Source organism: Sturnus vulgaris, chromosome 11 (assembly GCF_052056855.1).
Source record: "Sturnus vulgaris isolate bStuVul1 chromosome 11, bStuVul1.hap1, whole genome shotgun sequence".
Classification (NCBI taxonomy): domain Eukaryota; kingdom Metazoa; phylum Chordata; class Aves; order Passeriformes; family Sturnidae; genus Sturnus; species Sturnus vulgaris.
The window spans coordinates 11,237,621-11,259,532 of NC_142253.1; the positions used below are offsets into that span (position 1 = coordinate 11,237,621).

The 21,912-nt window shown below is 39.6% G+C and overlaps 1 protein-coding gene across 1 annotated transcript; it reads right to left on the reverse strand.

Annotated features, from left to right (window-relative positions):
• Positions 1 to 399: 399 nt before the first annotated feature.
• Positions 400 to 17,075, reverse strand: RUVBL1 (RuvB like AAA ATPase 1). The gene is made up of 11 exons (XM_014871823.2): positions 16,822 to 17,075; positions 16,029 to 16,115; positions 15,275 to 15,407; positions 11,247 to 11,398; positions 9,884 to 9,973; positions 8,907 to 9,056; positions 7,534 to 7,597; positions 6,223 to 6,421; positions 4,387 to 4,489; positions 1,286 to 1,377; positions 400 to 988 (listed from the first exon to the last, which is right to left on the reverse strand). The coding sequence occupies exons 1-11, from the start codon at positions 16,960 to 16,962 to the stop codon at positions 829 to 831; spliced, it is 1,371 nt and encodes a 456-aa protein (XP_014727309.2). The 5' UTR covers positions 16,963 to 17,075; the 3' UTR covers positions 400 to 828.
• Between the last annotated feature and the right edge of the window lie 4,837 nt (positions 17,076 to 21,912).

Genomic DNA, 21,912 nt, shown 5'->3' on the forward strand with positions numbered 1-21,912 from the left:
GGGATTTCAGCTTTAGTTTGAAACTTTTTCCTGATTCTGAGTGATCAAGAAAGTGGGGATAATGCAAAAAATAGCTAATCATGATGGAAACCAATTTTTATTTAATCTGCTTTAGGAAAACCCAAGAAAAACTTAAGTTACTATGGGGGGAAGGCTTTAAATAGGGCTAAGATAACTATTATGTATTTCTGCATTTTCCAGGAAGTCTTCAGAAAATAAAACCCAAACCCTACGAAGAAGTAAACGCTTTTAAAAGGTCCTAATCTATCTTTCCCTTTGCTGCAAACTATTTTTATGTTGCAGATCCATTTCAAGCATATTTAGCTTTGTTACTTTGAATTTATTTTGACTGTTTCTTAGACAGGTCAACACCCAGAGTGAACACACGCACACTTCCAGTATTCTTGACATATTTTATTATAAAGCACTTCAGACAAACTTCGATTCAAAAACAAAAAGTTCTCATCTGTAAAAGGAAACTATTTTAAAACAGGATTCATAAAGAAAATAGACTGTTCTTAAGCATCAACTTCAGTTGGAGCTCTTCTGTAACGAAACCTAAAGACAAAACCGATGGGTCAAGAGCTGCTAATTTCACATAGAGTGATAAAAGGGAGACTCAGATGTTACACACAAACCATGGAGCATCTTATTGTTGATAATGAAATAGGAACACTCGATAGTTAATTCTGGCCTGATAAAGCAGTCCAACATTTAAATATTCTTCAGTCCCAAAAGAGACAAACCATTAACGTTTCTCATTCAATAACTAAGCCAGCCCTGGCTAAGGGTTAAAGCTACTTCAAAGCATCTAACGTGATAAGCTTTTCATTTCATGTACTTCTCCTGTTGATCAGCCAAGATTTTTGCTGAGGATTTAGCATCATAGAAAAGTTCATTTATTTCTTCAATATGCTCTTTCTCAATGCTGTCTTTCCCATTAATCTTGGCAAGCAGGTTAGCAGGGGTCAGCAACTGCACAGCATACCTGTGATCAAACAGAGGCAGATGAGTAATTACAATTCAGTGCATCCCAGGGAACTGATGATACAGTGAAGTGGGATATTTGCTGGGAAAAAGCTCTACCAGCAGTATGAAAAAGTCAACAAGCACTCCAGCACATACATTCTTTAAAGAAAAGAGGAGCATTACCAATCTCTTTTTAATGATTGTTAACAGATAATGTCATTGTAAAAGAGGTTTTTCTCGCTTCCAACAGTGACTTATCCTACAGTGAGTGGCTTTAGACCCAGTCATACTGAATAGAAAACTGTGCCCAACTTACCTCAGGGTTGTCTTGGTACCAATTTCCCCTAAGTGGTTTAGAGCTTCTTCACTGATATTAATCCCTTCTGTCTGGGCACGAAGTTTTGTGATCTGTTGACAATAGTAAGTGAAGTAAGTGCCCAAATAATTAACTTGCTAAATTACTTAACTTAGTATCTGTAAACTGTCATCTTAGAGATGAGACATGCAACAAAACAAGACGGTCTGGAGAGTTACCCCTCTGTACCTTATCACTAAACAAGAATTTGTAAAATTCTAAGTCCTTGAACAGGCAAATATAATGTTAAAACACCTAAGGTAAAGTAACTTACCTGGACTGCTAACCCTTCATGGTAACTCTGCACAGTTAGCAAAGCCTACCTACTAATATGGAGCAGAATATGAGAACTTATACAAGAAAATGCAAAATGTATGTTAGAAGGTAGTGGCAGCTGGAGGCTTCTGGATAGCCACACCAGTTACTGAATTCTGCAGTGTATCACTGATGCTGTACAGCAGAGCCCTCCAAAAAGCCCTACAGAAAGCTACACCCTTTCCTTAGCAGCTCACAACACACTTTTTATTCAACTGACAAGAAGATGGTAAAATAAATCAAAAAGTTACTTTCTATGATTCACCTATTCCTTCAAGAAGAAGAAAAAAAAAAATCACTAAGAAGAATCTAATCTTTCCAGAACAGTCCCAGGCTTGTACCAGTTTGAAGATCTTTACAAAGTTGGAGAGGAAGATATCACCAATAAGCCTGAGCATATAAAGCTGTAACAAAAGTGGCACAAGTCTCTCGGTAGTCTGTATTACCAGCTGAGTGATAAGGGGCAGACTGGATAATGATGTTGTGTTGTAGTGCAGAGATAACTCTGGAACTGCAAGCCTCATATAATACAGGTATTTTTCACTTTGGCAGCTTTGTAAACAAGATATCAAGAAGCACTCGTTTAAATTAAAGCCATAAAAATGCGCTCGGGGAGCCAGGGTAGGGAGCAGAGTAAGAGAGGGGCTTGAAATGGCAGAAAGTTGGTGCTAAGATATGTGCACTGAATATTGGCAGTGCTGCTGCCAATTGCAATTTCAGGTTGAAGGATTTTTACCTGTGGATCACCTAGACACCCCCTTCCCTTCATTCAAACACTGCTACTTTGTTCTTCTTCTGCTACAAACAAGGTATTGAATGCCGTATCTTTAACAATGTTTTTTAAAGTAACTTTTTATCTAGCAAACTGGTAGAACATTGCTGAAGGACTAGGGCCCAAGCCATTAATCCACCACTTGTTTACATATGCATTTACTATGGAATAGGAAAACAAGTGTTTATCAGGTGAAATACATTAGGAACAAACATATCAGTTATAACCTCTAATATCCAACAGGAGGCACATATGCAAAGAAGTTTGATTACAACACCACCTCAGTAGAATAAGTATAAAAGTGATTTTTTTTTTCTCTATTCTGGTTGCACTATGGTTACTGTGTGTCTTGTCTCAGAGCATCACCTCACAATGGGATTTCCACTTTATCAACACGCACAAAAACCAATTTTGAACAGGTTATGAACAAACTTTCAGTAGACACATGACCAGATTCTGTGCTGATAAAGGAATCAACTGTGAAGGCAAAGAGTTTCACACAGAAACATCAATAGCAGAAACTTCCTCCTAACGTGAAAAACAAATGAGAGCAAAAAGAGAGAACTAACTTACATATGCCTTGTTTTTACTTAGTGAGAAGGCAAAGTATAATAGTTCCTCCTCCCACGAAAAGCTGCCATTCAAAAGCCTTAATTTAAGGGAAAATGAGATTATCTGACTATGGGAACATGATTTATGGGGCCGAATATCTGGACTCTATTTTTAGCTTTAGGAAATGCTACTGTGAACACTTTCCTTCAGCCCTGGGCAGGGTGGAAATCACAGCACTTACCCAGCTCTTCTGAACATCAGCATTCAGAAAGTGTCTTACCTGCATGGTAATACAGCACTACCTACACAGAACTCACTTAGTCTGGATTTCCCTGTAGTGTGTCTTTAATACCCCCAGGCTGAGTAAAAGTCACACATGAAAATTTCTTTTGTATAGAGACTAAACCTAATTGTATTGTTAAATTACTGGGCTGCTTCTACTGCAATCTACACCACAATGCTTCAAAGTGTCCTTTAGGTGCAAAAAAAAATCATCCTGAGAACAGCTCAGGACAGCATCAACAGAAAAGCTCCTCAAACCAAGTGAAATTAAGCCTTGCCTTTATGTTTACATTCGATAAATGCTCCACCTTGGCACTTATCCAGCAGCAGGAGACCATTATCTGGTGACAACGCTCTCCTCCACTGACACTATCTCTTAAATAATACAAAGAATTGACACGGTAAACCCTGATGCCTTCTGCATTGTGCCACTTCCCAGCATTGAGACGCTAATGAGGGGGGATCTTTGACACAATGCATCATAATGGCACCAAGCATTATAATCAATACACAATACACTGTGATGGCCCCACAGGAAAACTTCCAGGCATTTGGAAGGATATCTGCAACACTTTCTGTGCTTACATTTCCAAACTTAACTAGGAGCAGGAAAATTCTCCCCGTTTCAGGAGACAGCCCCTGTAGGTTAAAGCTACAGTACAGAGCATAAAGGCAAAAATGCAGCACATGAGGTTGTATTCCTCAATCCCTCTCATGTCTCATGGGAGGGAAAAGCCTGAGGTCTGGGACTAAAGATCCCACGATGTGACATCTTATACCAACTTATACCTTCATCTTATACCAACTGAAAAGCACCACCTGCTGAAATCTGCAAACTGTGGAAAGCATATTTGTGAAAGAGACAGCTTCAGCTAAAAATTCATGCCTTCCTGCAAGTGAGGTGCCACTTTCAGCTCCACATGCGCTTAGCAACTCCTCAGTGGCTGGGATTCAGAGAAGTTGTGTGCAGTTTTAACCATCTCACTGTATTGACTCCTAGAGAAGCAGGCTTTTAACAAGCAGGAAGCTTTCTGGCACAAGCCCTGGTGACCACAGAGTCAAACATCTCTACAGTAACAGAACAGGCAGCTGTGCACAACTTCGGGGACTTGTTACAAGTTCTTTAAAATCCTGTGCATACCTGCTTCATTTCTTGGGGTGTGTAGAGCATGGTTCGGATAATCATCACTCGATCCAGCAGGTCCAGTGGTATTCCATGAGGAGACACGATATCCTCTGTGCCTCTGGAGGAGAAACCAAAAAAGAAAGAAATCAGACACTGCTGTGGGTTCAGTACATTTGTTTGGTTAAAATCAGTAAAAAGTGACTACACTAGTTTACAACTAATACTACTAGTTTACTACATACCCCCTGGGTCAGAGACAGGAAACATTGCTCTAAGGCTCATTCTAGATAGCCCCAGGGAAACAAACACTATTGCTGGAGCTCTTAAATGCCTTTCAAAAATAGTGAGGTGCTTTCTTGAATTGTATCTCACAATATAGCCATATCTAATGTTCCAAGGTATCTTCCAGCAAGGAACAAATCATTCTTACTAAGCTGTTTAGCAGTATCAGCAGAATTATATATACTATCATCCATTTGGAGAATATCCCCTGATGCTGAGCAAGCCATTCTTCCTCCAGTCCCCCCAGTGAATACTTCAGCAGTTTACATTCCACGCTTGCCATCCAGCAAACTGAGAAGTTTAAGTCTCTGTATGAACGACAGGGCAGGATCTAGATCCCCAACCATTTTATTTGTTTGACATATAACACCCAACAGCAAAGCCTGCAGACACATGTACTCTTGGTTTCCCAAAACCACTGTAATTTGCTGTGAAGTCAAAAGATGCCCAGATTTAATTTATGAGAATTACACAGATTGCAGTAAAAACAGTGAAGTGTTGGTAAAGAACTACACTTTTAAGTTCAGTGCTAGTATTTAAGTACTGCAGTTCTGGCTGGCCATGGCTCTCCAATATTAGATGCCACTATTATATGGAAAATTTCCTTTCTGAAATCACAGCTTTTTTGTAACAAGGTCTGCAGTGAATCCATGCTGACAGATCTCTACTTCCTTTACTTTTACAAGACAGCTTTTTTATATCTTTGCAAAGAGAGTGTGGTAATGTCCATCTTAAACATTTCTGAAGGGCTTATCATTCTCACTTCTAAGCAATGCAGAGAAAGATTAATACCAGACGAGCCACTATGAGGGAAAAGCTCGTTATACAGCTGAATTAAATCAATTCAAAGAGTAGCAATCATTGCTAATGACAGCTTGTTTAGACATAATTAGACCTAGACCACAATCTAGCAGTAGAACTTTACAGAAGACTCTGAAAGAGGAGAGCACTTTTACTGAACATGCAAAGAATGCATTTTGTGGGTGCAAAATATAAAAGTGAATGCAGAAAGCGAAGCGGAGATGAAAAACAAGTTGGTTAGCAAGAGTGAAGAATCACAAAAAGCCAGACCAACATAGCAGGAAAAGGGAGAGGCTGAACTGTGACACATTTCACCAGTAAGAACAAGAAGCTGAGGTCTGATGGAATTAGGACAGCAAGCAGCAAAGTAATGCAGAAGCAGGAAACAAAGGTATTAGAGGTTTGTAGCTGTGGTGCTTTTGAAGTCCCTAACTTGCAGGCAACAGATGTATGGAGGTATACAGTGAGATTAAATACTAATTGTCACAGATCGCCCAGGAAGTGAAGCAATTCAGAAACTGTTAAGAGGAGGAAGGATCTGTTAGGGGAAAGGAGGCATTCCAGTCAGCCTGGTGTTAAATGCTTGTCCCATCATGAAGCTCATGAGCAGCTATTGAATACCAATGCAGCTTGCAACTCATGCAGAGAATTATCACAGGTGTCAGTGGCAGAGACAAAAGCCTTTGAAGGTTGTAACTCTACTGACACCGCTAATTCCAAGTTTTATGGACCAATGCAAACTGGAAAATTCAAGTTTAGACATCATACCTGATAATGCAGTTTCCTCGGTTGGAAGCAAAGATGACAATGGGGGAAATAGAAGATTCCAGTGCTCGGTGCAGGTATGTGAAACACTCAATATCCAGCATGTGAACCTCATCCACAAAGAGCACACCTGGAACCAGCTCAGCAATGCCTTGATCAATGTATTTGTTCACCACCTTATTTATCTCTCCTCGAAGTTTGTCTGAGAACAAAAAGAAACTGTTGGTTGTTCTGCTGGTGAACTATAGGTCAGAGGGTAAGGCTTGAAGCACGGAAAATTCTCCTTGAACTTTTCCATTATTTAGTATCTTACTGCCATAAGGAAAATTATCTGTGACGCTAAAATTTTGTGACATTTCATACTGTGTTGGGGAGATATCTGTGCAACAAAGTATTTCTAACTGAAATACTCACATGTGTGAAAAATTGATTGTTGTAGGTTTGTGGAGTTTGGTAGGGGGTGGAGAAGTCAAGTCAAATTTCATTCTAAAACCGAAACTTACTGAAGCATGGCTGAAAAGAACACCACTGAAAGAATGAAATCTTGCTACTCTATTTCAGCAAAGAAGTTGTGTTTAACAAAAAAAAAGAAAAAAAAAGAAAAAAAAAGGCTATATAAGTTTCTGTGAACTTACTGCTCTCAAAGCTATGCCAGGTGTTACATCAATATATATGGTATTAGAATAAGCAAAGCAACCTCTGGGGCAGACAAAATACTTCAAAAGACAATCATTCAGTTAGGTATTGAAACAGATTTTGATTTAAATTTAGATAGTAACTTAGTGAAGCACCATTTCTTTCAAAGCAGAAAGGAGAACAGATCTGCCTGTGGATACTGTTTTCTCCCAAGACCTGTAGGTAGGAAGAGCAGCAGTGCTTGTGGAGCATCAGGTCCTTAGACAGCTGTTACAGAGGTGCCATTCTTCTGCTCCACCACAATTCAGTGTGACTGCTACATAATTTTTTAGAATTTGTGTATTACTGCTGTTCAGTTTGACTCTTTGTTGAAAGCCTGAACCTCACACTGTTGCAGGAACGTTGTGGGATGGGTGCTGGCATTCTGACCTCTCCCCAGGAAAATGGGTGCAGAGCAGTGTATACATTTTACCACTACATGCATGAACCAGTAACTTGGACTGTCTCCAGCAATTGCAATTCTAGCAACTGTATGTATCACTGCTTTTTGGAATCCTAGTACTTATGAATATGTGTTATGTAGGCATTCATTTAAATATAATAACTCTATTTTTAATCTTTTTCTGTCTGGAAAACACATAGATCATATAATCTCAAAATACCATACAGGTTTCGTACCGGTAATTTCAGTTTTCTTAGGTTTCATCAACTGTCCCATCATAGAAAGGATGTCTTGTCCTCCCTAGGAAAAGAAAGTGACAGTTGAGGTCATGTAGTAAGCACATACCTTGGGAATTTTATAGATCAGGAATTGGCTAAAGAAGTTGTTTCTTACAGTTAACTTGATACTTTATATCAGCAGTCTTTGATAATCTGTCAAAGTTTAGATCACCTCATCACAGGAGCATTCGAAACAATCACCTAGTTACTCCCTCAATCTTGCTCATTTGGAGAGCATAAAAAATCAAAATGAGATATCCTCTCTTGAAATAACTGTCACAGAGCAACTCCTAAGGAATGAAATTGTCAGGGAACACAGAAACTTGGATTGCCTGCACACACGTAGGTGTTCGGCCTGTCAACATAGGAAGAATTATTCTAAATTTTATGACTTTTTAATACCATGATTTTTATCAAATAAATTACTTTTTGTAAATAAGGAGGCTTATTTTGAAATTCAGTAAGTTAAAAGAGTTGTATTGTTTTATTGTAGGGATTCCAGCCTTTAAACTTATTAGTGACTTCTGCTTTTGACACAGACAGAATTCCCTTAAGAGTGGATTTATATTAAGTCATGGCAAGGAGTAAGTCTTCTATTTCCTGGCTTTTTTTTTGCTGCAAAACATGAAGAACTCTACTGAAATTCCCAAAGAAGTTTAACGAGTGGCTATGAAACCTTTCTGAAATAAGCAAGAACATCAACAGAATCCACAGCAGTCAAAAATAGTTAATCACAATTCTTGCATTTTCCATTTCATGGTTACGAAACCACAGACACAGAGCAGATTAATCTGCATTCAGAACTTCCAGTAAATGAAATTAGGCAGGTCTGGCTGCTGCTACCTCACACCTGTAGGCAGCTTTCCTTCTGGAGAAAAAGCAATAATCTCTTTTTCTGGTTAGAGGCAACAGTCCACAATGCTCTTCTTCTGCAAGTGATGGGGCACAGTGGTGGAGGGTCTAGATTATGCATTAACTGTGAAGGTGGTGGATCCCAAATACCTGGGTGGAAGCTGCTCCATAACTCCCAGACCGTTCACTGTAGTGCTAGGAGTGTTATGCTGACCAGTATTCCATGACCAGGTGCGTGAATCCTAAGGAAGCAACTGCCTATTCAATCTCCATGGCAGGGCCCTGAGGCAGCCAGCTGCAGCAGGACCTCCCTGAGGAGATAGACTGGCCTTCAAGGTCTAACACCTACTGCTTTTCCTACAGTGGAATCTTTGAGGGTGAGTGAGTTAGCTGAACTTCCTATATCTCAATTTTTCTGGTAACATCACATCTATGTCAAATAATTTTTCTGTAAAGACTTCATCTGTGAAGTCAGATACCTGAGGTCGAGCATTGGCCACATCCAAGTCATGCAGGGTGACATCCTGAATAATTTCCTTTTTCTTGTGCACATCACCTTTTGGCAAGGGAACATACTCTTCAGCTTCAAGGTCAAATTCCGTAGCATAGATATCACACCTGCCTTGCCTCTGAGGAACAGCAAAGAGAAACCCAGGTATAGAATTAATTTCAGTGCCAAAACCCTGAGTGACATGAATTTGATAACAGGGTAAGTTCACAATTCCAATTCTGACAAGCTTCAGCTGACAATTCAGACATCCCACTCCCTGCTTAGCAACAGGCATATCCTATCTACTGATCAAAGCTCAAAAACTCTGTTGAAGAGCACCTGATATTTTCAGTGGCAAGAATATTCCATTCCTCTCTCCCCTTCTTTTATCCTATGCAATTCTTGCTAAAGGACAAATCCAGAAGATTAACCAGAGATTGGGAGAACCTCCTTTGTAGGTGGGTGATTTATTATATGATAGAAAATATTATGCTCATCCATTAAACAGCACGGATCACTATACACTACTTTCTAAATCAGATATGAAAAGAATGCTAACTAATGCAGTATTCCCTTCTACATGTATATATCTTGTGGAGAAAATATCAGAGCGATAAAAGAAAGATTAAATACGCTGCACATGTCAGCCTGAAAATGACTAAAGTTGTTTGGTTCTTCCCCTCTTCCCTTAGAGATGCCTTGATCTTACAGAAAAGAAAACTCATCCAGACAGCATCAGTGATAGCTTCCTTGCCAGATGACCTTAATTGTGAACCAGATCACCACATTCTTTGGGTGCAAAAGAGACTTTTCTCTCCAGATAAGGGAAGCACTGGGCTCTTTTTAAAACTTCCATGTAACCATGATGTCAGTTAAGGCTAATAAATCAGAGAGCCTTCTGACAAAGGCAGAGAAAGGTCTGCAAAAAACATACACCTGCATAAAAGTAGAGAAGTTTTCTCTTACCTTGACAGCTCCACTGTTTGCTTCAATATAAATAACGTCACCAGTTTCCACTCGCTCCTTCTGCAAGCTTTCAAAAATGCTCGGGTCCAGCTGGAGACAAGCAAACAGCACAGTCGATCAAAACAGCTCCATATTGTTATGGTAATCAAGGTAAAGAAATTCAGTTTGAAGCTCACTCCCATCAGACAAAATTAAACTGCAACTCACCCTGACAATGCCTCTAGGATTTTATAAAGCTGTAACATTTGGAGTACGGATAGCAAGTAAATCTGGAAGATGCACAGAACTTACTGTCTTACAAAAAATCTGCTTTCCAAAAGGAAGTGACAGTGCTAGAAACATAATGATACCAGCTACAAAACATACCTCTGAGCAATGTGACAATGTATTTATACCTAAGAAACAGTAGTTCTCTAGCTTTCTAGGAAAACTTTTATAAAAAATCTGGCTATAGCATTGAATTATGTTCCTTGGTTTCTTGAGTCCTTATCCTCTGTGGAGCTCTGTGAGGGAGAATGGGTATGGAATATATTAGATGCCTTTGTTTCTCTTGGTACATGTTTATTCACTTTTGCTCTTCATTTCCTTGTTTTCAGAGTGAACAAATGAAAGATGATACTTAACAACAGAGACAGCTTTTAGTTCTCTCCACGTCTGACAGGGAAATTGAATGGAGACAAGAAAACAAAAGGAAAGTGGGCCTGAGCTGGCAACATACCAGCTCAATTTCCAGTTCTCTATCAAACACTCACTAGAGCATGACACCCTATGTAGAAAGAAAAGATGTGACAGAAAGAATAATTTATATTTAAACAGGCAATATTTCCCAAGCCATCCCCAAAAATTTGGTCCCTGACAATCAGGAAAGCAAAACCAAACAAGGCCTTTCTCGTATGTTTATTACCATGAACATTAATTTATAGCCATGGTCAGAATGTATCACAGACTGAGACAGAACAAAATTCAGATTGCCAACTCAGCCAATTTTTTGTTGTACTTGTATCTACAGGTATTTGGATCTACAAAATTGCATCAGGATCCCTTCCTACTAAAACTCACTTTTAACTCCTTGGAGATATACAGGTGTGTGCTGCCAAACAGAGATATAACAGCTGCTAACCAAGTGATGATGGGTTTATCTCAATTATTTCAATTAGTAGGACACAAGACCAATATCTAAATATTCTACATAAAGCAGATAAACAGTCAGGATGAAGTTGTCTAGCCAAAGAAAGCAGCCTCCTGCCAGCCCCACTTGACAGAGATGGGGATCAAGAGCTTGAAACAGAAGTAAGAAGTGCTAAAAATAGAAGCTGCAAACCCAAAATGCTTAAGGAAATCTCTGAGACTCTATCACACATACCTTCAACTGTTTGGTTCCCTTTGCAGTTTTGAGTCCTATAATTACATGGCTGATGGTTTTGCCATATCCCCCCATAGGATTCTCAGTCTCACAGGGAGTTAGTTCTGTGACTTCTCCTTCATACACTTCCTTGGTCTCTTTAATCCTCAACCCTGCAAGGAATTGTTTAAAACAGTTTCAGTGTACACTTAGGAGTCTGCTGCTTTACTGGCAACAAAATGTAACATATTGTTAGGGTGCATTATATTTCATGGTAATGTTTTACTTTTAAAGGCAGAAAGATGAATTATTGTTCTCTTCTTCAATATTAAGTGAGAATATTTATCCTGTGCATCAGAATGAAAGTTCAGCCCAACTTCTGACCTGATAAGAAGTTTATTAAACTTTTAGAAATTACTTTCTTCTATTCATTATTATTATTAGTTCCTGAAGCAAATGTTAGGATGCCGTCTCTTTTCCCTCTCACAAAGACGGAATTTGCTTGATTTGTTTCCTATGCTAAAGCCAGAAACACAGACCACCTTCTGAAACTAGTGACATTAATGTAACAATGAATTTTACACAATTTTTGAATCATCAAAAAAGCCCTGCAAAATTAACAAAACTATAGGAAAAAACCTAACTTAAAAAACTTGACATTTTAACAACTTTATTTTTTAGAGTTAAAAATATAACAAATTGATTAACAAGTATTGTGCTAGAACACCATAAAATTACTAAAGGGTTAATGTATAATTTCAAATACTATTCAAGTTTATACTAAAAGGTGAGCTAGATAAAATTTAGCAGAAACTGCAACAATGCAAATTTAAAAATACTTCAAAATAGCTGAAAATTATATCCTCACTTTGTTATTTTTCAGATAGCCAAGCAATCATTAGAATATCTGGCTAGCTTCTGTTCTAGTCACAATTAATATAATTAACCAGGTTATTATAAATTGATAAATAATATAAAGCTGAAGAGATTTACAGGCAGACAGTTTCAAAGCAAAGCCACTATCATCACCACCACCACTACCATTATATATGGTCTAACTACACAGAAGTTCAAAGAATCCACATCTGAAGAAACTCCATAAAGTATTTTATGAGACACACATGCCATACCAAAAATAATGAATGGGCTGTAACAAGATACAAGGAAGTCATCCTGCCCAGTCTGAGGGTATTGTGACTTTATAAACCTTTCCTTGTTCTGTAACTTCTCATTTTGCTTTGAAATAGATCAGACACTTCAGCAGTAATTTTGAGCTGCTGATAGGGGCTATAAAGAACTGACAAATACGAGTCTGTCTCCCTCTACTGGGCCCAAACTCAGACCAGGATCTGAAATGCGAGAAACAGCGTAACTGTGGATAACATGACAAATTCTTGCTGAGAAACGTTTGCTTTCTCTTACTTAAGATGACATTAACAAAGTTCATTTCAGTAATTTTTAAAATGTTTTTCAGGTATGCCAAAACACCAGACAGAAATTAATGAACCTCTGAGTTATAAAACTGACCTAGACAAGGCTGCATCACACTGGCTCATGTGCAATGAGTGTGAATCAATATGGGAATGTGCACTTTGAAACTGTTATTGCCATAGACTGGGCCAGGTTTGCTTGCTCTCTTTGTTTTGCTTTTAACTTCCAGCACAAGCTCTACTTTGCTCTGAAACCATGGTAGCCTGTTTGTGTTTGGGATATGATTTGTATGCTGCTGAAGCATGCAATGAATCTTCCAGTTCTGTTTCATCTGGAAAGAATCCAGTTCATGTGCTCATTCTGTTCTACAACACAAGTTAAAGCCAAGTCAGTGAGGGCAAACCCAGGGATTTGCTTCAGAAGCCTTTTCTAATCCAGGCTAATGTGCTCTTAGAGACGTGTCTGTGGAAAATATTTACAGATGAACACGATCTCAACAAAGGTAACTGATGTTTTCAACTTGCTGCTGATTATCCTTTGACTTTAAATGAATATGTATGTGTCAACTATGAATTTCATTCTCAGAAGAGCTCTTATAGAGTTCTACTTCCAAATCAGACACAAATCCAAGGAAGCAATTGTGGGCTATTTCATATTTTGGTTCAACATAGAGCTAACTCCATGGAGCTAAGCAGTGCTTGCCTGACTCACTGGCAGGTCCAGTTTGGCAACACAAGGAACAGTTATGCCACTGAAGTGGCTAATGCAGCAGTTATTTTTTACTGCAACTAAGCTCTTAACATTAGCTGCTGTCATCATCCTCACCAGCTGCTAATGAGCTCTACACTGGATTAACCTCTCTCAGGTTAAATTTCTTTTAACCCATTAAACAATTTGATCTCATTTCTCACTCTGTCCTTTGATGTTTCTTACATATTATAACCTCTCTACTGCATCTCAAACAATACTTGGCCATGAGACTATGTCAAGTCTGTTATTAAAAGATTCAATAAAAATTCTGTAAACTCAGAGTAACTCCTACTTTCTTATAAAGTGATGGATCCAAACTAGTCAGACTCTGTCGTTACCAAGAAAAAAACCCCAACCATTAAGTAAAAACTGTAATGTTAATATCTCTGATAATTTTTAAAAATTCAAGTGGCTAAACCCCTTGAAAGCAAAATGCATGATATGAGCAATGATGTACACAGAATGTGCTACCAAGGAGACATACAAACAAAACTCAAAAAAACCTGAGTGAATACTTTAAGTACCAATGAACATGTGAGCTGAAGCTTTCCTTGCACCCAGACAAGTAAATTACATGGAATCCTTTTTTAAAAAAATGCACCCTTGTAAAATATTTCTTTACCAAGCAGGGAAGCTAAAACTCACCTGAGATTAAAACCCAACTGGAAAGTGTTATGTTACAAGAAATGGTGGTTTACTCGTCCTTTAAAATAACTCAGAAAATATTTTTTTACATCCATAAACATATTCAATAAGGGTTGTGTTACGAAAATGTGACAAGGAATTAATCAGAAAGGAATAAAGGAAGTTCCATCTTTCATTAACACTAATATTTGTTTAGAAGTGTCTCTCTATTGACACTGAGGGAATGCAGGGAACTAACAATGTAGCTGGCTGTTAAACCTCTGCTATCTCTAGAACTGACAACATGGATGGCACAAGTTTCACCTGTTGGTTCAGGTTTCCAAATCTCTGACAGGGAACTTCATCACATCAAGGAAATTTTGCAGACTACTGAGGCTTCCCTCCCCCAAGTCCTGCAAGTTTTGTGGTAACCAGAAGACCAGAGACTACTGAAAGTTGCTTTCTTACAAAAGTCAATGGAATACTTTTGTTTCAGTGAAGAACTGAGAGACTTCTTCACCCTGCTGCTGCCAGATGAAGTCCAAGAGGAAACACAGTACTGAGACAGGAAAATTACTGTTAATGTGTTCAGGACTAAAATCAACTGGGCTGTCTTTAGCCAATCCTCACACAAACAAGAGCACTTCTACCTGCATTTATCAGCTGTCAGCAGCTGCTGAGGAAGAGATTTTAGATAATCACTGAGGCTGTGTTGAAAATTAAGCCAATTTACATCAAACTTGTAAATGCACCGTAGAATTGAAGCAGACATTAAGTTAAAGTGTTTATTTAGTTGGCATGGATTTTTCCCTGTGCTCAGTGGAACAGTAAGTCAGGCTAATGCTGCCATTTGGGAACCCCCTGATTAAGGCTGTCTGTTTAGTAGGATGAAACCACTAAAACAAAAAACAGGAGGAGCATTTTTCTGTCTATAAGTATTTCTGCTAATATAAGAAACTGAAAATTATTTTTTCTTTCAAAAAACAGAGAGGTGAAGATGGAGGATGAGAGAAGAATTTGCTGAAGTACAAACAAAAATACAATAATTAAATTACAGTTTGTAAACAGAAAACCTGATTCCACTAAGTGTGAAATAGATTCACTAAATTAGGATCAGCACTGAAGAAAATAAGCATACAAAAATCTGAAAATGTCTTGACCAATAAAAAGTATTTCCTTTTTAGATGACTGGGAAAAAGCAAAGTATCATGCAAATACTTTATTCTTTTTTTTCTGAAACTTACCAATTGCACGTCGGAAGTTTTCCATTAGAACTTCTGTTTTCTTGATCTCAGTGGAATAGACCTCACTTCCAACCATAGGACAAAAGGGAACTTTGCTTCCCAGTTCCTGAGCAATAGCTAAAGCCAAAGCAGTCTTTAAAAGGAAAAAAAAACAAAACCAAATATAAAACCCAGACATTAATTTCGAAAATAATTCAGAAACTATTATTTTTGCACAAAGTTAACTTTTCTAATTATATCACCATCTATACAACAACTATCAATTTAATGGTAAGACTATTCTGTCTGACATTTCTCACACTTAACAACCCTCCTCCAACACAGGTGACCCGGGCCAAAGACTTTTAAAAAACCCCGAAGACACAATACTGGGAATTTGAATTTGACAGCTGATACAGAGGCAAAAAGCCTTAAATAGCTTGGGAGCGGGGGGGAAGTAATCCAAGCAAAAACTATTCTGGCTTTTAATATAAAAGTAACTTCTGAAAGTTTTTCACACCCCTTGTTACCTATCTGTTTAGTAACTTACAAGAGGTGGTTTCACATTAAAGATGCTGAACACACTAGTGGATATTGCCAGTGTTGATGACATAGCAAAACTAAAAATACAAAGCAGAAAACTACATCAATAAATTGATTGAAAAAAATCTAGTATATGAAAACATTCAGTAAGCACTACCCTAAAACGGTTTTGACAACAAATCAAAATAGATTTGGAAATACTTTATCTCATAAAAAACCAGAAAAATAATACCTTGCCAGTTCCAGGAGGTCCTGCCAACAGCACTGCTCTGCCAGCCATTTTTTTGCTTTTGATTAGCTCCACTATTACCCCACATGCCTACAAGTCAAATAAGTATTTATACCGTTAACACAAGTACTGCTATAGTATCTTTTGTTCCAACATTACTTGAAGTGTTTAGAAATAATAGGCTTTACAAAAAGTAAAAGTTTCGATTTTATGCATACAAAAACAAAGACAAGATCAGAAAAACATACTTTCTACAATCATTTTAGTTGACACAGACATTACAAAATAACAGAAAACAAAACCCAATATGTGAGCTCCGACTCCTTTTCCCTCCCGCAGTCCCACGCACAGAGAGAGCTCTGAAAGTAAAGCAAGAAATTAATTTTCGCTGCCTGGGCCGCAGATCCTCTACAAATCTCCTTTCACGGCTAGGCTGGATGGGACTAAACAACCTGGGAATGTGTCCTTGCCTACGGCAGGGGGGTGGAACGAGAGATGATCTTTAAGGTCCCTTCCAAACCAAACCAATCTGTGATTCCATGAAGGTTTTATCCGGCCACCGCATTGAGAGGGATGTTCCCATCCTTACTTGCATCAAATCTGTTGCCCGTAGCACCCCAATTTCCACGCCGGACACCCGGGATCACCATCCTTGCGCGAAGCAGGAGTAGAGCAGCTCCAGCCCCGCCCGTCCCCATCGCGTCTCACACGGCAGCAGCGACCCGGAGGAACCCAGGCACGACCCCCCCTCACTACCGGGGACTTGTCAGACGCCCCGGCCCGGCCCCGCGCTCACCTCCCGCGCATTCTCCTGCCCCACGAGCCCGGCCCCCGCCGGCTTGGCGGCGCCGCTCTCGTCCAGCCCCAGCCCCTTGACATGGCTGTGGGCGGCGATACGCTGGGTCTTCGAGGTGCTCTTCACCTCCTCGATCTTCATGGCGGGCCTGTCCCGGGCAGCTCCAGCCCGGCCGCCCCGCGCTCCTCGCACGCGGCCCGCGCGTTACCGGGGCTCCCAGCGCACTCCAGCGCGCCCCGCCCCCGCTCCGCTATTGGTCCCCGCCGCGGCGCCCTCGGCGCTCATTGGGCGTCGGGCCTGCCCGTCAGCCGTAGGGGCGCAGGTTTTTAGGGTCCGCCCGCCCGTTTCCGCGTGCGGCGTGTGTGGCTGGTCCGGGCGGGCGCGGGCGCTGCGGAGGAGTCGGGCCGGGAAGGAGGGAGGCGGCGGAGTCACCGTCCCTGGGGTTGCTCAGGGAAACACTGGACGTGGCACTCGGTGCCAGCGTCTGGTTCAGAAGGTGGTGACCCGTCATGGGCTGGACTCTGTGATGTCGGAGGTCTTTTCCAACTTAAGTGGTTCTGCGATTCTCTGAATCGGCAAGGGCGGTTTGGGGAGAGGCGAGCAGAGCCCTCCTGGAGGGGGAACCAGCTTGTTCTTGCTCGCAGGTTTCTTGGCCCTGCAGTACCATAAGCACTTTCTTTCCTTCTTTCTACAATCCGATTTGTCCCCCCTGCCGGGTCTGGGGATGTCTTGGTTGTCCCTGGCTTGGTGTCTTGTCGCTTGCCTGTCCACAGCCGCTGAGTGTGCCAGAAACCCTGAGCCTTAGCAAAACCTCGGCTGGCTTTAGCTCACAAAAATCAGCCGAGGTTTTCCAACGGTGTTTTGTAAAACTTTGTCAAAGATTCACAGAAACGTTGAGGTTGGAAGGGATCACTGGAGACCACCTAGTCCAATTCCCCTGCCAGGGAAAGTAGGGATGGTCTCTTACCTGCTCAGTGTTGCTCACCAGTTTTTAGTGTTCAGTGAATCTACACAATAATTCTGTTCTGCATCTTGGAATCCTTCCTGTAAGCATTCGAGGCTGTGACATGTGCTGCACATACGGCACGTATTCCTTACGAGCTTTGAGCAATTGAAATAGCTAAAAACACTCCAGCTTCTCAGCAGGTCGTTTCATGGCCTGGCAGAAACGTTTCATGAAGTCTGTGGTGATACAGATTCGATTCCATTCCAGCTCCTAACTGTGCTTTGGTGGTAATTCTGCTGCACCTTCTATGAGAATTTAAAAGCTTAATATGGAGACCATTTATAGTGAAATTTACACGGGATCTGGCAACCCGTGAGTTCTCTTTGCTTGTAGATATTGTGATCTCTCCCACAAAAAAGACAGGGGACTCCTCCCATAGATATATAGAGTTTTCTGTGATTATAAAACCGTGGTTGTGTCTGCAATGTTTAAAACCAGTGGATTAATGTAGTATGAGGCAGGACTGATGTCTGGTCCCACCTTGGCTTTCCTGTGCACTGCCAGGGGAATTGCAAAAGCAGTCCTGTGACAGCACAAACTCGGACAGCAGTTTTAGGGAGGATGGGAGTCTGGTTCAATTTGCAAAAGCCCAGTGAACCATATTCATGCTATTCATTCCCTCTTTGTTCAAGAGCTTCCATTAGTTTTGTTATAAATGTAATTTGGCAAAGAAAAGACTTTGCTTATTGTTGCTTTCTTTTTCTGTTAATTGTTCTGTCAGTTTATATTTACATACTCTAGTTTAAAATTATAATTACAGCATAATTGCACACATGTGTGATTCAACACCTTTGTAAGGGTATCCTGCTATACAGCTGTTCAGCTAAGAATTTTTGACTAACAAATATGAGCTATTCTTTAAATAATTAGAAAAGTGTGTATGCCATTAGACTCTACATCCTCTCAGGGTCATATTAGTCACAGAATACAAACACCTAATAAGTACTGAGCTGCAGACTTTTTCCTTTGTAAAAGAGCAAATATACAACTTTGATTTCTCCAGTGCATTAAACTGCCGCAAGTGCTGTGGGTAAGTCTGGTCAGAGTTCAAGTTTCCAAGTTTCTCCCAGTTCTGGAAGAATAATTAGCAAGTCTGGTTAGAGCTCTGAAGGCAGTGATGTTGCTATCAAGGGGTTCAGGCTGGGTATGACCCTCCTTTTCAAAAGGGTGAAATACATAATAATTTGTTAACTTAGACTGAAACATGTCCATATGGTCCATGTTATCTTGTTTGATGTTGCAACAAGACCTGTTTTTGAGATTATGGCATTTCAAAGTCTATTTAATAATATTTGCTTATTTATTTTTGGTGAAATTCAATATAAAGGAATGTAGATTCTTTTATATTGAAAGGAATATAAAGGAATGTAGATGGTAGGAATAGAGAATTGCTGTTAATCTTCACTCTGACTTGGAGGAAGTATAGAAATATTCCATATTTATAAAAAATAGATGGTATATAAGGTTCTTTAACTTTGGAAATACTAATTAGGGATTTTAGTTGCTTAAAGTGGATAAAAAAACCAGAGCGTTGTTTGTCAACAGCAAAAAGATGTCTCAAACTTAGAATTTAGAGCCTAAAACTTCTGTCTACTAATGGCAATTGCTGTGCAGTAAATAAAATCTGCTGCTATAAGGAAGGTACAATTTTAATATTGACCTGCAGAAAATGTGATTTAAATTATTTGTGTTTGTAGTAGAAGAGGACACCTCAATAGAAATAAAAGTAAAAAATAGTTTGCTGCATAAGTGTAAGGCTGGCTTCTCCCTCTTATTTGCTCACAGGTATTACTTAACTGTGCCAGGTTTGGCATTGCTCATTGTATTGATTGCTTTACTCATTCCATATGTTCTTTGAGCGTTGTCCTGAAGTTGCAGTTAAAAAGGGACAAAACAGGATATTCAGATGAGGGAAAATAAACAATAATTCTTTAGACCACACAGGATTAATTGTTTATTCCCCAGGAAGAGCAGAGTACAAGTGGAACTACTGGGAAGTTTAGAAGTAAACTTCCATATTGTGTATCATCTTTTATAGCTGGTGTCTTATGTTGTGATGCATCAGTATGAGGAAATATAAAACCTCAACTTTGACGTGATTTTATGTGATTTTTTTTTTTTAGCTACTTAATGTAGTAGAAAGGGAGGATAAAATAATTCAATAGCAAAGCATGAGTCTTCTTCCTCCTTTGTCCAGGCCACCAGATGGAATGTAAGTAGGTTGTGTGACCATTCTGCCGAGCTCATTCTATGGATGCTTTGAGTATAATTTAATATTTCACTAGCCAGCTAACCAGGAAAAAATAATACCTGTCACTAAGAGTCTGAACTCTTATTCCCCAGGTTTAATCAACTCATTTTACCAACGTTTCTTTTGCCCCCTGGTTTGAGGTCTTCTATTTGGCACAGACGTCATGCGATACCCGATGTGGGAGCTGGAGACTTGAGAGCTGTTTTCCTAGACTAAATGTTTGAGGTTACAGGACGTAGCCTAGTTTCACATAAGCTTTCAAATTTCAGTGGGACATGCTGAATCCTGAAACTGTCAAATAGTGTATTATTTTTGGAGTGAGAGAGAGTATGTGTGTGTGAGTGTGTGAATGACCTTTACATTTTTACCCTATCCCAAAAGTCTGACTTCCTGCCCTTTCTCCCATGAGTCCATAAACTTTAGCATTAAAGTGAACATGTTTTAAGGAAGAAATTCCATAAGTAGAGAACAACTGGGATGGAGAATAGTTTATTTAGGGGAAAACAAAGAAAACAGCTAAATGCTACAAACGTCATGAGGGATATAGAAAAATCTGGAGAAGTTGGGATTGTCTCATTTGGCCAGGTTCCCCTCTCCCTCTTAGTAATACCAAGACCTTCGTATAAGGGTAGGGAGTGGTGGGCATAGTGGTCATGTCTTGTTTTTTTCCCTGCAGAAAAAGCTGATTATTTTTCTACTCTTCAAAGCAATAGGAGTGATGTGTCCTACTGAATGCCACACGTTAATTTACAAATTTGTAATTAATTCTAAAACTTTGTAAGCTAACAGAATCGACCTTTCTAAAGGCTGAATGAAAGTGCTTATGGCTGTCTTTATCAGATTTCTTCTTTGATATTGGTGATTGCAGTTATTCATTTCACAGGTACAATGTGCACTCTAATATTTCCTCAAGTGATATGTTGCAAAATCAGATCCACAGGCTTTAAAACTCTGGAGACAGAGGTATGATCTCAGTCATAACAACAAAGCTGTAGGCATTGAGGTTTTTTCCTTCCCTCTACAGAAGAACAACTGCTTCCTTATCTAGAAAGTTGCAAATCTTCTCTGTGTCTAAACAGAGAAAACCAAACCTCCATTTCTACCTGATATTCCTCTCTCTTGCAGGTCACTCAGGAGTAAAAGTAGGGCCACTGCTGTTATGTGAGGAGTGGAATGAAATCCATTTTCCTGTGGATTTACTCTTCCTTCCTTAGCTATCCCTAACAGAAGGAATTCCATTTTATCTCATAAATTCTATCCATTATCCCTCTAAATTCTGGCTGAGCAAAATGCACCTCTTTGTTAAGCTGGCAGACCAAAATGGATCTCATGTGAGCCCTGCTGTGGCCTCTTACACTGTAAGTATTGAAATGGGACCTCCTTGACCTCATTGCCAGTTTTCTCAAGAGCTGTAGAAAGTTTTAGACCTTTCTAGATTGTCAAGGCTTGTTGAAAAATAACTGTTATTTTAGATATTTTGGGAGAACTCCTGGGTACTACCTTTTCTGGTTGAGAATCAGACCTTCCCCCCCTCATCCTTCTGAACTCGCCTAATAATGCTAAAAGAAAAGAAGTAAAGGGAAGGTTCTATGAGACAAGAATATCTATGTAGATTCTAACTTTTTAGGACCTTATGGGAATTGATGTAAACTTTCCCTCGCCTTTGCAAGTGCATATTGGTGTAACAGATTCAGCACAAGGAAGTATATATGAGCCTTATGATTTAACAGGAAACTATTCAAAGCCTGGGAACTTGGTCTGAAAAGTGACATTATGCTTAATTTGGCTCCCATGACAGAGATTCCATCAGGCTGAACTATTCTGCTCAAGAAGC